Genomic DNA, 13,345 nt, shown 5'->3' with positions numbered 1-13,345 from the left:
TTATGGATGGTCGCGAAAGCCGACTACGTCTTGAACCAAACTCAGTGGGCTATACCTGCTAAAATAAAATAGTTTAGTTTCATATCCTTGCTTCTTTCGGCAAAGTCACGTAGAAGGTAAATAATAAAATTATAATAAACATTTTTTTTTATTATTTCCCTTTTACGTGACTTTTACCGAAAGAACCAAGAATATGAATCCTTGCAGTCACGACAGCTTTAAAATAAAAGAGTTTAGTTTAATTGTTTGTGAGTGGTGTGTTTACCTTTGCTATACGTTGCGCTCCTATCGTGATTTCGTATTGTTTGTTGTTGTTGTTGCAAGGTTCTGAACCGCCCCTACTGGACATCTGTAAAAAATAAAATAACTTTATAGCTCATCGGATTCCTCCTCCGGTATAAATAAAGATTCGGATTCCGATTTTGAATCAGTCCTCCAGCATCCCCCCCCTCCCCCCGCCGCCATGTTCATCAACCCGCACTGACAAACGAGGTGAAGTATGGTCAAACCCCCCCCACCCTACCAACCCCCCCTTACGACCGCCACAGCATTGGGGAGCTCCGTCATCCAGCAGTGGATTAACAACGCTCTGCACTAAATTTCGATTTAAAGCTTTCGTGACTGCAGGGATTCATCTTCTTGGTTCTTTCGGTAAAGTCACGTAGAAATGGAAATAATAAAATAATAAAAAGAAAACAATAAAATAATTCTCACGACGTTTCGGCCACAACGCAAGCAGCCGTCCTCAGGTGGAGAGACTCTGTCTCCTCGACAGACCTGCTCTCCACCTGAGGACGGCTGCTTGCGTTGTGGCCGAAACGTCGTGAGAATTCTTTTATTATGTTTTATTTTTATAATTTTATTATTTCCATTCTACGTGACTTTACCGAAAGAACCAAGAAAACGCTCTGCACATTACGCTTCCTACGTTACATCTATACCACAATCGTGCCATTCACACAAATCGTGGTAGACACGCTCTTTGCAACCGCTCCCAACACGTGGTTCGCACAGCGCGGCCATCAACGCACAGCAGAAGGGAACCAACGGTGCCGTGCACAGTGACACTGAACTCGAGAAAGAAGAACACGTGGATGATTAGAGAACTTTAGTCCGCAGGTTTTAATAAGTGCGCAGCAGTCGTCACGAGAGCGAATCGTGGGGGGCAAATTTGGCAGGACGCACGGCGCGGCTCGAAGGGGTCTCTAACCGTGGCAGGGTGGTCGAGGGCAGTGACGGAACGGCAGCCCAAGGTAGTTGGAGCTTATGCGAGGGGCCTGTTCGCCTTCGTCCCAGCAGTGGATTTGCCGTGGCCGACTGTGTAATTATTAAACCGCGTTCCGTACCGCGCACAGCACTCCCACAAGGAGAATTTACTTGTCAGCAAAGTGTGTGGATTTCCCAGCAGTAGCAGCAGCAGCATCAGCAGCAGCAGCCTCTATATAAGAACATCACAATCGTCGATCATCATGATGCATCATCATCATCGTCATGGTCAATACGTTTATATCGTATCTGTTCATCATCATACTCAGCGTGCATCATCATAATCCGTCTCAATATTCCATGGGAGATTAGGCGCTGGTTTGCGAAGGGAGATGTTATATTGTTTTGCTCGGCAGAGGGCAGTAGAACCAACCTGAAGCCATTCCACCTCCCTCTGAACAAAGATCGGGCACGGGATATTTTAAACTCGTCTTTATCTCGCATTATTCGGCTTGTTTGCCCAGGAAAGCCACACTGAGTCTCGTGACTATTTTCAAGAGGGTCCTGCCAAGTGTTCACAGCTTTGGGTGGTTGGGCTGATGCTTAACTCAACTCCAAATGTCTTCATTTGCGGGGAACAAATTTATTTTTTGTCCGTTCATTTAATTTAAAAAAAAAAAACGAATTCAGACCACGACGCCGCCACGCAGCGGCAAAACAAACGAATGCCGCCACGAGATCTTTAACGTCCACCGTGAAGCGCACGCCGCGTTTGTGTCGCTATCTTACGGCTAACACGACCCCGCAGCATTAATCAGGGCGGCCGCTTGACTCGAACCGTCAACCTCCGCAAAACAAGCGAAGGCTCAAATTTCGATTTAAAGCTTTCGTGACTGCAGGGATTCATCTTCTTGGTTATTTCGGTAAAGTCACGTGACTTTACCGAAAGAACCAAGAAGAAGCGAAGGCTCTTTAAACCTCGACACCCTTTTGCAAAAGTACGAGCCATGCTGCCTGAGTGTACGGCATTACCATCGTGTCCACACGATGCACGCAAAACAACGTGCAGCTTCCTTGACACGTGTGTACGTACACACGTGTCAGACAATGCTGTTGGAGATACACGTTAGTGAATGAGCCCACTTTCGCTTGCATGTAAGGAACACGCGGAAGTTAGGAAGCGCCTATTACCAGTCACGGGGGGGGGGGGGTTATGCCAAGTGGCCGCGCATTCCTCGACCGCCTTTGTCGCTTTCGGCCGAGTCGATCTAGGAGAGAGACAGCCTCAACTACGCCCCGTCGCCTTTGTCTCCACAGTGCTCGGTACGTTATCTGCCACGCCGAGTACTAACTCAAGGCTCAGTCGATCGATATCTGGAGGCCCAGATACGCGTCACCGATGCTACACCACCACTCACCAGACGAACCCAACAAGAGCATGCATACACACACACACACACAAAGACAAAGATCCCCCGTATAACCTTAACAGACTGTAGGGGCAAGTGCTGTTAGCGAGCACTTATGAAGGCCGGCATGGCACACGAGGGGGGGTGGGTGGCCAGCAACCACGCCCGACCGCCTTTGTCTCCCCAGTAGCAATGTTCACACACATCGCACTCAGTACTACTTTGAGGCTGAGTCGACCTAGGAGAGGCCCAGGACCGGTTCAGATAATCGTCAACGGTGTTGGCCGTGAGCGGGAAGCGAACTCGGGTCGCCGGGTTCGTAGCGCAGCGTAGCGCTAACCGCTACACCACCGCTCCCCGCTACACACACACACGCGTACACACACACACACACGCGTACACACACACACACGCGCGCGTACACAAGACGCACGCGCGTGTGATGTTTCAAATCCCCGTGTCCTCATGATGCACGAGCATTTAGACCGCAAGTGAATTCCTGTACTAAGTCACGCGCGTACAGCAAGCAGCCTTGACATGCGAAACACTGAAGCATGAACCACCACCAAAATGCACACACTTGGAAACACACTCATTTAATACGATATATATATACATATCCAAGTACATTTTAAAACGTTTTTTTTATCTATATATGTACATTTCTTGAACATTTAATAGACATTCTTACCGGCCGGCGATGATGTTTACATTGGTATGAATGCATTAAAAATAAATAAACAGCCACATAACAATACACATCCATTTGCATATCACACATGCATATACACTCTACGAATCACGGTCCATTGCATTGCATTCCTTGAACGCAGCGTGTAACAGCCGTGGCTGGCTGACCGACCAACCTTCCGTCCGACTGATTCGCCGAACGTCCAAACCACTCACCGATTGCACCGCCGTTCGTTTGGCTCGTCGACTGGCCGATTGACGCTCGCGATTGACCGATGAGCCAAAGGTTTAAACGATTCACTCTCCAGCCGCCCGGCTATCTCGGCTTGGCCGCATCGCTCTGCCTCTTGCCTTCAGCCTCCGAACGGACGAAGCCAACCCGCCGAAACTGATGAAGAGCCCAGCAATGAAGTTGAGTCGCGCGAAACTCGGGCACTGATGACTGCCGACTAAGATCGTCGGCTGGAAACCGACTGACCGTGTGGCTTGCGATGTTAGCCCGGTTGTTAGCCGGCTGGCTGGCCCAGGCGTTTGACGAGAGAGGGTAGAGAGTGAGAGAGACGGCGATTCACAGCCACCCTCTCGACGTGACGTCAGCACGGATATAAAAGGGCTTTGCAGGGGAGAGCCTCTCCCCACTGCAAGGCAACTCTCTTGTTGTTGGCTACCCTTCACTATCTCTCTCTCCCTCTCTCTGTGTGTGTCCAACAAGGCACATCACCGCAGCAGCAGCAGCAGCAACAACAACAACATAATAATAACAATATATGCTTTCGTGTTTTTTTTTAATCAAGCACGGTCTTACGAGCTTCGCAATTAGCGGCGAAAAAGTGTGCGAGGAAAGTTGGTGCAAATCTCTCAAAGTAAACATAGGGTTTGTTTTTATTTTAAACGAATTTTTTTTTTTACTTTTTTTTTCGAGCCACATTTAAAGGAAGAACATTTGCGGAAGCATGTAAAAAAAGTACGTATACTTTTTCTCACACTATTTTATATCAACGTTGGTAACGGTGGTTGTAATATTGCTAATGATGGGCGCAATTTTAAATGAAACGTGGAATGTACAGTTTGTAAGAGTGTTAATTTAGATCAACCCGTTCGTATTGCTGAGACTCCTTTACAAAAAAAGTTCTAAACAATCTTAAAAAGGACATTCCTGGCGGAGTCATATAATTACATCAGCAGCAGCAGCAGCATTACAACCAGGACTCAATACAATACACTTAGAACCCCTAACTAAACTTCGATTACCCTAATTCCTTTCATTGAGACATCTCAGGATTTGTACATTTAACAACAAAAAGGAAAGCCAATTTTTTTTTTATTTCTCTTTCACCTTGGCCAGGTCATCGATCAAGCGTTGGTCCTCGGCCGCAGAGATCCGCGTGTTGGCATCATCACCCGGGACCCGGTCACTGACCCAACCTTGACCCGGCCACGATGGCGGGCTGAGAGCACCGGGTAGCGATGGCCGTGGAGATGAACCTGAGTTGTTCTAGTTCTCCGAGTGGTCCTCTCGCCATGCAGTACGTGAACGACTTTGACCTCTTGAAATTCGAAGTCAAGAAGGAGCCAATGGCGAACGTCGCCGATCTTTCAGGACCAGACTCCCCGCCCCGGAACGGAGTAGGCTGCGGTGGTGGCGGCGGTGGTGGTGGCGCTGGTGGTGGTGGTGCTGGTGGTGGTGGTGCTGGCGGTGGTGGTGGAAGTGGCTGCATTCGTCTCGGCTCCATCTCCTCGACGCCTTGCAGCTCCGTGCCCTCGTCACCAAGTCTCAGCCCGTCTACAGACCTCAGATCGCATCAGTTGGAAGAGCTCTATTGGATGGGACCTGGTTATGGACAACAGCAGCAGCATCAACATCAGCAGCAGCAGCCACCGCAGCAGCAGCAGCATCAGCATCTCAACGCGGACCCTCTGAGCCTCACGCCGGAGGATGCAGTCGAGGCGCTCATCAACAGTGGCCATCACGGTACACCTCTACAGGGATTCGATTACAGGGGTTTGCCTCCGAACCATCAGCAGCAGCAGCATCAGCAGCAGCAGCAACATCACAGCGACCATCAGCAGGCCCCCTATCTCCACGACCCCGAGCTGGCTGAAGGACATCACCACCAGCAACAACAGCATCACCACCACCATCACCCGCAGCAGCAGCAGCAACAGCAACAACAACAGCCGCAACAACAGCAGCACTTGCAAGGTGCGCTTCCTCTAACCGCCCACCACCACCATCACAGCAACCACCACCACCACAGCAGCAGCAGTAGCAGCAGCCACCACCACCACCACCATCACAACCTTCGTGTCGACGACCGTTTCTCGGACGACCAGCTGGTCTCCATGTCCGTGCGCGAGTTGAACCGTCAACTCAGAGGCTTCAGCAAGGAGGAGGTCCTGCGGCTCAAGCAGAAGCGTCGGACCCTCAAGAACCGCGGCTACGCGCAGTCGTGCCGGCACAAGCGAGTGCAGCAGCGCCACCTGCTGGAGAACGAGAAGACGGACCTCCAACGGCAGGTGGACGCGCTGCGGATGGAGTTGGCTCGTCTCGCTCGAGAGAGGGACGCGTACAAGGCAAGATGCGAGCGTTTGTCAGCTGCGGTGACGTCCGGTGCAGCTCCGGCCGCCGTCGCCGCCGCTGCTGCTGCTCAGTATCAAGGAGACGAGAGGACGGGGAAATCTTCCGACGCTTCCTCCTCCTCCGCTGCTGCTGCTGCTGCTGTACCAGCGCCCTCGCCTTCAGGATACTACTCGTGAGAGACAGAGCCAGAGAGAGAGACACACAGGGAGAGACAAAGGGGGACGAGAGAGACTCACCCACACACCCCGGTAGGGTAGGGTAAGATGTGACTGCCTGCCCACCTGCCTGGTTTCTCACTTCACACCCGATGCTTCCTGGGTGGCCACTCTGTGGCTATTTCACCTGTCCGCACCCCCCCCACTTACCTGCTTGCCCGCCTGCATGCTCACGTCTATATCCGCATGTCTGCCTGCTTACCTGTGTTTTTTTTTATCTTGGGCTACCTACCCTGCCGATTTAGATCCGCACCTGTATAGCCACCGGTGTATTCGCCTATCTCTCGACCTAGCTAACTCTTCAGCTGTGTGGGCTACCTGTCTCCCAACCTAAATACTTCCCTAGCTGTATGACTACCTGCACGCTCACCTACTTTGCACATTCACTTACCTCCCTCCATCCCTTCTCACTCATCCCACTCATCCACCCAGCTGCCTGGCGTAACCTAACTCGCCACCTAATTGCTTATCTGCTCACCCATGCACATACCTGTCTGTCCACATAGCTACCACCCTACCTGTCCGCTTGCCTGCCTGTTTGTCGTGCCCACTACTCCCACGTGTTACACCGAAGCCCCGATACCCGGCATTGTGTCCGTGAACCTCGTGTGTCTGGTCTTTTCAGAGCCGCGTGCGCGCATCATTGTGTTATCAATTGCTGTTTTTTTTTACCTTTTTTGCGAACATGTCACGTGCGTTTGTGTTTATTTTATTTTATTGTTTTAAATGCTTAAGAAATGCAATGTTTGTCAAACTGCCAGATTAGTTGTTGACGGATTAACAAAAGAACAAATGTGTACATACGATTCTTCAACCAGCCCCCAACCCTCTCTTCATGTCTCTTGCCATATTAATATATATTTTTTAAATTAAAACCACGATTATCGTAGCGCGGCAGTAATAAGCACAGTACCGTTGTGCAGTGCTGAGCTCTGCCCGATCAGCTCGTGACACTTTCGGCGCGTTCATGAATTCGTGAGCACGGCGTGGGATCGTGCTGCGTGCGAATTGCAGTTGCGTGTCTACGCGAAATGTAGATTTTTTTTGGCACCGTACGTAGCCAACCGTGTTCATCGGAGATGTTATGATGCACGCACCACCACCTAACATTGTGGCCAAATTATTTTAGGCAACAGTAGCACAATAAGACGGCCATATAATATAGAAACATATTACTCGTTTCACTCCCGTTAGGGATTCATCAGGACTGTACAGCTCAGCCATCAGCGTCTACTGTAATCATTACGATCATCAGAGTCACCACGATCATTGATCCAACGTTTGTCAAACGCTACCACCACTAATTCATGATCATCACCATCAGCCGAGGCTCTCCACTGCTGGATGAAAGTCCTCCCCAAGGCTGCGTGTCAATATAATAATAACAACCACTGTCTGGTACACAACTTAAGTTTCATCATCATCAGCAGCAGCAGCAGTGGCCAGCCATGATCAATCCACTTCTGGGTGAAGTTCTGTCCATAGCCGTCGCCATCCCTCGCGATCCTGCCAAGTGAGAGTTTAGCTGGCAGTTGTGGTAGTCGCGACCGTGATAACGATGCAACTGGAATCGCGTGTGTGGACATGCAGACGAACGTCTTTGTCCGGCGGGTTTATGATCGTGTCACACACAGAGAGAGAGACTGTGTGGTGAGAGAGAGAGAATTGGTGCATCAGCCTGCAGAGTGTGTGCGGTGACTTGGTGCATAAACGACTCTTTTAGCTAAACAGCACGAGCGGGAAAGAAACTTTGACACGCGGCGGTTTACAAAGCACATGTCCACGTGAAAAATACATGATCTTGCAGGAGTAGCACGCGTATCACACACGCACGTTAGCGAAGTGTTAACTACCTCGCCTGGTATGCAGGAGGATCTTGGGTTCGATCCCGACCCTGACGATGCCTGCTGTATTTGGAGTTTGCGTGTCTCTCTCTCCCCCCGTGGTCGCGTGGATTTTTCTCCGGGTCCTCCGCTTTTTCCCTCCCCATTTAGAATCGGCATCACGCGTTCAGAGTAGTTGGCTGCTGCTGTACATTTCCACACGATGATAAGCCGCTTTGTTGAGCTATCAATCGTGGCCAGGTCGCTTCTGAATAATAGCTATATAGCTTAGCGGGCCTGACCTGGTAAAATAAAATTAAAAATAGTTTAATTCATAGTTTAAGGCTAGCGCACAACATAACACACACACGGCTAATTGCAAAGCTTCACACGGTGAATGAGTGCAGTATAATTATGCCATTCACAGCTGATGTTTTATTAGTTTAGATCGCCGCGCGAGTAAAACGTTGTGTCGTAAACCCTCCTCCACCCGACGCAGCCAATTAACCCAGTTGTCACGTGAGCGCACGTGGCCAATTTAGTGCTGGTTCGGAGACCCCAACAGGAGGATTTGTTCACGACTCTGGCTGTCGCCTGATGAAGCTGGTTGTAATTACCGGCGAATCGTGACGGTACCCGAATTGTAAATGTTGTTGTGGGTTCACTCTCCAACACGCCGGTGTGATGAACTTACTAATTGGCCGTGTCGGGTGGCGGCGTCGGGTTAAACGACACGTTTATATCTTCTTGGTTAGTTCGGTAAAGTCACGTAGAAGGGAAATAATAAAATAATAAAAATAAAACATGATAAATTATTATGTTTTACTATGTTTAATGTTTATTATTTTATTATTTCCCTTCTACGTGACTTTACCGAAAGAACCAACAAGATGAATCCCTGCAGTCACTTTACGTTGACAGTAACAGCGAGCATCGTCGGACATCAACCGCCTGATGATGCTGGTTTACGACACATTTTATTTTATTCACAAGATCTGACCGCCCGCCCCCCCCCCGTCTCAAGAAAACCAATTATCTTAATATTAGCCGCGAAAGCGCGACGTTTTAAACCGTGCCACTTGTGTCTAAAAGTTTAAAAGCGGTCGAAATTCAATCTCCAATAACCGGCAAATAATTTTGACAACCGCCGTCGCTTGGATGAATGCCTCCACTCTCGCTGTGCGTCGATCGTGGTGGGGTTGTTTGACCATACTTCACCACGCTGGTCACTGTGGGTTTGCGGGGGGGCGGGGGGTTAGGTGAGCAGGACTGGTTTCAGATACTCGCTCGCCACTGCTGTTAGCCGTGGAGGCGGAGGGGAATTGAACTTAGATCACGGGGTCCGTAGCGTCGTGTGCTAACCACGGCACCACCGCTCCACTCGATTCAACTTGGGGATATAAATATAGAATCTGCCAGTATTTAGTTTTTTTTACTTTATTGCGATAAAACACACATTCCGTGCATTCTACACTCGGTAAAATCGCGCTAAAAGCCACATCGAACAAACACGTCACGCGTACATACATACACGTGATGTAGATTCTACACCTTTGACAAACCTCTGCAGATATATAAAGTAATTGTTCTAATCACTCATAGGCCGCTCATTATAAAGTCCCTGCACCTACATGCTGGTCATGTAAGGTGGGGGCGGTGGTGGAGTTAGTGTTTTTAATCAGCTACTGACGCGCGTGCGTGTCTCTGTGTGTGTCTCTGTGTGTATGCGCGCGCGTGTGTGTAAACTTTTTTAATAAATATATATAAATGACCACTTTTCACACAAAAAAAAATCGTCTGCGCTTCCACTCGCAGCAAAATAAGAAGTAGTAATTATCGTATCAGTCACCGTATTCTCCGGATCGTAAGACGCTCCGGCGAGTGAGAAGACGTACCCCAAACACGTGCCCGGTGTTAGCAAAGTTACACGAAAATCTGGCCGCACACACGCACAGCTACCGGATTGTAAGACGCACCCTCTCCGCCCCCACTAAATTTGACTGTGAAATACAGAGGAAGTGCGTCTTGCAATCCGGAGAATTCCGTAATGCAAGCGTCGTTATCATTTATTCTAGATTTGAAGCTTTCGTGACTGCAAGGATTCATATTCTTAGGTTCTTTCGGTAAAGTCACGTAGGTAAAAAATGAAAATTAATAAAAGTAAAATAAAAAATAAAATAAAAATCACGACGTTTCGGAGGCAACACAAGCTTCCGTCTTTCAGGTGGACGGACGCTTGTGTTGCCTCCGAAACATCGTGATTTTTATTTTATTTTTATTTTACTGAAAGACGGAAGCTTGTGTTGCCTCCGAAACGTCGTGATTTTTATTTTATTTTTATTTTACTTTTATTAATTTTATTTTTTTTACCTACGTGACTTTACCGAAAAAAACCTAAGAATACGTCGCTATCATATTGCACGATTGCGATAGTGTAGCATCATCTCTGTGGCATTCGTGCAATTGCTACACCTTGCCGATGACTCTGTACATTTGAAATCCAGTTCGATGTTGTTGTTGTTGTTGTTTTCTCCCCCCTCCATTTTAATCAAAACAAATTCTGCTGCGTGAAATGAGTTGAAGAGACAAGGCCGCGAGCCGCGTGATTTAAAGTTGTTTCGGAAATGATAACCCCACTTTTACCAAGATATTTATTTAATTGCAATTTACAATGATGGGTCCTGAAATCATGAACCACTGGCTTTGGGTGTAATGTTCAGGAATGTATTTTTGGTATAGGTGTGGTTGTTATTTTTGTTAAGCATTGCCGAGGAATTTTTCTTGACGCAGTCCAAATTGAGATTTGGCCCAATCATAGCGAAGTGCAATAATCAAGTGTCTCTCAAATCCTGATGCACTATAACCTTGATTATCATTAACTTTAAGATATGATTATCAGGCTAATGTGTGCACGGCGCTCCGTTGCTTCCTTACCACGGTGACTTTTTACAAGCTGTGAATTCTTCTTGGAGGATTGGGGGCTCAGATTTAGGTGGAAAATTCTGAGCGACGGTCAAAAAAAAGTATTTACAAATCTCAAAATGCCTCCTTTGTTAATGTAAGACGTCAACTATTGCTGGTAGCTTTGAGACCGTGTGGGGTGAAAATTCCACATTTCCAATTCCATATTGCCAATTCCAGATTCCCACATGTATGTATGACAACCAACGTTGACTGGCCAACAAAGTGATGCTTAATTTTATCAACACAGGAGGAGTGGATGATGGGTTCATTTAGCCTGTGACCAGGATTGGAACCTATAACTTTACTTTTGTGATATAAAATTTGATGCCAACCACATCATCAATATCATCTTGCCAACATGACATTAATCCCAAGTTAAATAATAACGACCATGAAAAAGCAGACTGATGTTAGTTTGTGGAATAATTGTCCCATTAGACGCAAGTTTGACATTCCCCTCCCTCTACATGTGTGTAATTACAATGTAATTTATAAGATAGCACCGCACAAATACAAACACAATATAAAAAATATCGAAATCATAACTTAGTAGTAATGCATGGCTTAAGATCTTTTCTTTCCTACATTTCTAAATTCCACTCGTCCCAAGAAGATGAGAGTATCAAAATATGTGTTTGTAAATATTGTACGTTGCACTAAAAAGTCGATAACATTTGGTTTGTTTTACACTGTCGTAGATTTTATATACACGACCGCAAGAGAATTATTCAGAGGCGGGCGTCGTTGTAAAACAAAAATGCAAATTGTACGATGTGTCCGCTGAAATCAGAAGTCCCAATACCTGATTCGCGATGGCGAGATGTTAACTACCTCGCCTGGTATACAGGAGGTCGTGGGTTCGATCCAGAACCTGACGATGCCCGCTGTATATTTGTGGTTTGCGTGTCTCTCTCTCCCCGTGGTCGCGTGGATTTATCTCCGGGTCCTCCGGTTTTTCGAATCAACGTGCGCGTTTCTAGAGTATTTGGCTGCTATACATTTCCACTTGACACTGCATGAAGCTATCATTTGTGGCCAGGTCGCTTCTGGAAACGAGCTGTATAGCTCAGCGGGGCCTTAACCTGGTAGAATGAACAAAAATAGTTTGTTTGAAATCTGGCCTTGCGATGGCAGAGTTCAGGAAGTCTTCCGACGTTCATGCGAATTGTAACAAAGCCATCGCGCGCAAACTGGACGCTGCGTGTGTGTTGTCTCGAGTCGATTTATCCACCACCAATCGAAATTTGTACGAAATTGTGTTGTCTTCCCCCCCTCCCCCCCACCGAGCGTGCGCTTTTGTTACGTTGGAATGTTTACGGGCCCGGCGACTATGATGATGATGATGATGATGTTGATTATTTTTGTTTATTTAATTTTAATATTTTTTTTTTACTGTTTGTGCTGCTTTGGTCATCATTAAAATTGAAAGGGAAAACAAACTAAAAATATAGCGCGAGTGGTTTTTTTTGGGGGGGGGAGGGTTATTTGCTTGATGTTTGCGTGTGTTTTTTTTATTTGCATCGAGTTTCCGTGCAATTTCAACGATTTCTATCACCTAGATTTTCCCACAATCACACGTGCGTGTGTTCACGCGTTTGCTTGTGTTCACGTGCGCGTGTGTTCACGATCGGGTGTGACTGTGAACCATTCCTGGACCTTCCCCGAGAACTTGACCTGTTCCAAAAAATGTTGTTCTCACGTTCTGACCTCAAAAAAATGATCTTCATAGCTCATCGGATACCTCCGATATGAATACAGCTTCCGATTCTGTGAACGAATATCCTGGTGTACGTCAGTCCGTCCACTCCGTGGTGCCGGCCACAGCACCCCCATCGTGCGCCGTGCCGGCTAACAGCACTTACACGAAAGTCTGTGAGGGCTATGAAGGTGATCTTCGTCTTCTTCTTCACTTTGTGTTTTGTCTGCGTGCGTGTCACGCGCGTGTCGTCTATCCATCGCGTATACTTTCCCCACTTCGTATTTCACGGCCATTTTTTTTTTGGGAAGTTCATTTACAACCAACTCAAACGCGCGATTTGGAGCGGCATGCAAATCTTGTGGGGGCGAGAAAACTGTCCAGTCTTCGGCGTGCGTGGCGCGTTGAGGGCTTATCGGCACCCTCCGCTCTCCTTCTGCCACGGCTGACGTCTTACTCACTCCCGCACGCGCGCACGGACGTCGCGAAACAAACGCACGAACGCCTTCTGCAAGTTCAACCTAAAGCTGACAACTCCGGCGGATTAGCCGTGGCAGTTAGCGCGCTGCACCCTGAACGTACACGCGTCTGTGCACGTACGAGCTTCGGACTTTTTTGCGCGCCGTACGTAGCCGCCCGCGCAAATCGGAGGTGCGGGGCAAAATGAACACAGCGGCTCTGATACTGCCGGCGACGGCTACCGCCGCTGCCGAGCGATCTCTCGAGCAGTTTTGACGAACGCCACCACGCACACACACACA

General features: G+C 48.0%; 1 protein-coding gene and 1 long non-coding RNA gene across 3 annotated transcripts in view; one reads left to right on the top strand and one right to left on the bottom strand.

Annotated features, from left to right (window-relative positions):
• Positions 1–3,195: 3,195 nt before the first annotated feature.
• Positions 3,196–6,315, bottom strand: LOC144735274 (uncharacterized). The gene is made up of 2 exons (XR_013588600.1): positions 5,607–6,315; positions 3,196–5,136 (listed from the first exon to the last, which is right to left on the bottom strand). It is a non-coding gene; the product is annotated as an uncharacterized LOC144735274 (long non-coding RNA).
• LOC144735273 (transcription factor MafB-like) overlaps positions 3,859–13,345 on the top strand; it is a 64,179-nt gene continuing 54,692 nt past the window's right edge. The window contains exons 1-2 of one of the 2 annotated variants that reach the window (XR_013588599.1): positions 3,859–4,269; positions 4,651–6,134. Coding sequence is in view for 1 of the 2 variants with exons in the window: in XM_078617787.1 (XP_078473913.1) it covers positions 4,773–6,062 (1,290 nt within the window). In the remaining variant the exon portion in view is untranslated. Of the gene's footprint in view, positions 4,270–4,650; positions 12,335–13,345 lie in introns of those variants that run through there. The other variant, XM_078617787.1, reaches the window with a different exon arrangement.

This window comes from Lampetra planeri, chromosome 54 (assembly GCF_965212315.1).
Source record: "Lampetra planeri chromosome 54, kcLamPlan1.2.h2, whole genome shotgun sequence".
Lineage (NCBI taxonomy): Eukaryota > Metazoa > Chordata > Hyperoartia > Petromyzontiformes > Petromyzontidae > Lampetra > Lampetra planeri.
The sequence above is the reverse complement of the archived record's forward strand: the minus strand, read 5'-3'. Positions and strand labels throughout refer to the sequence as shown.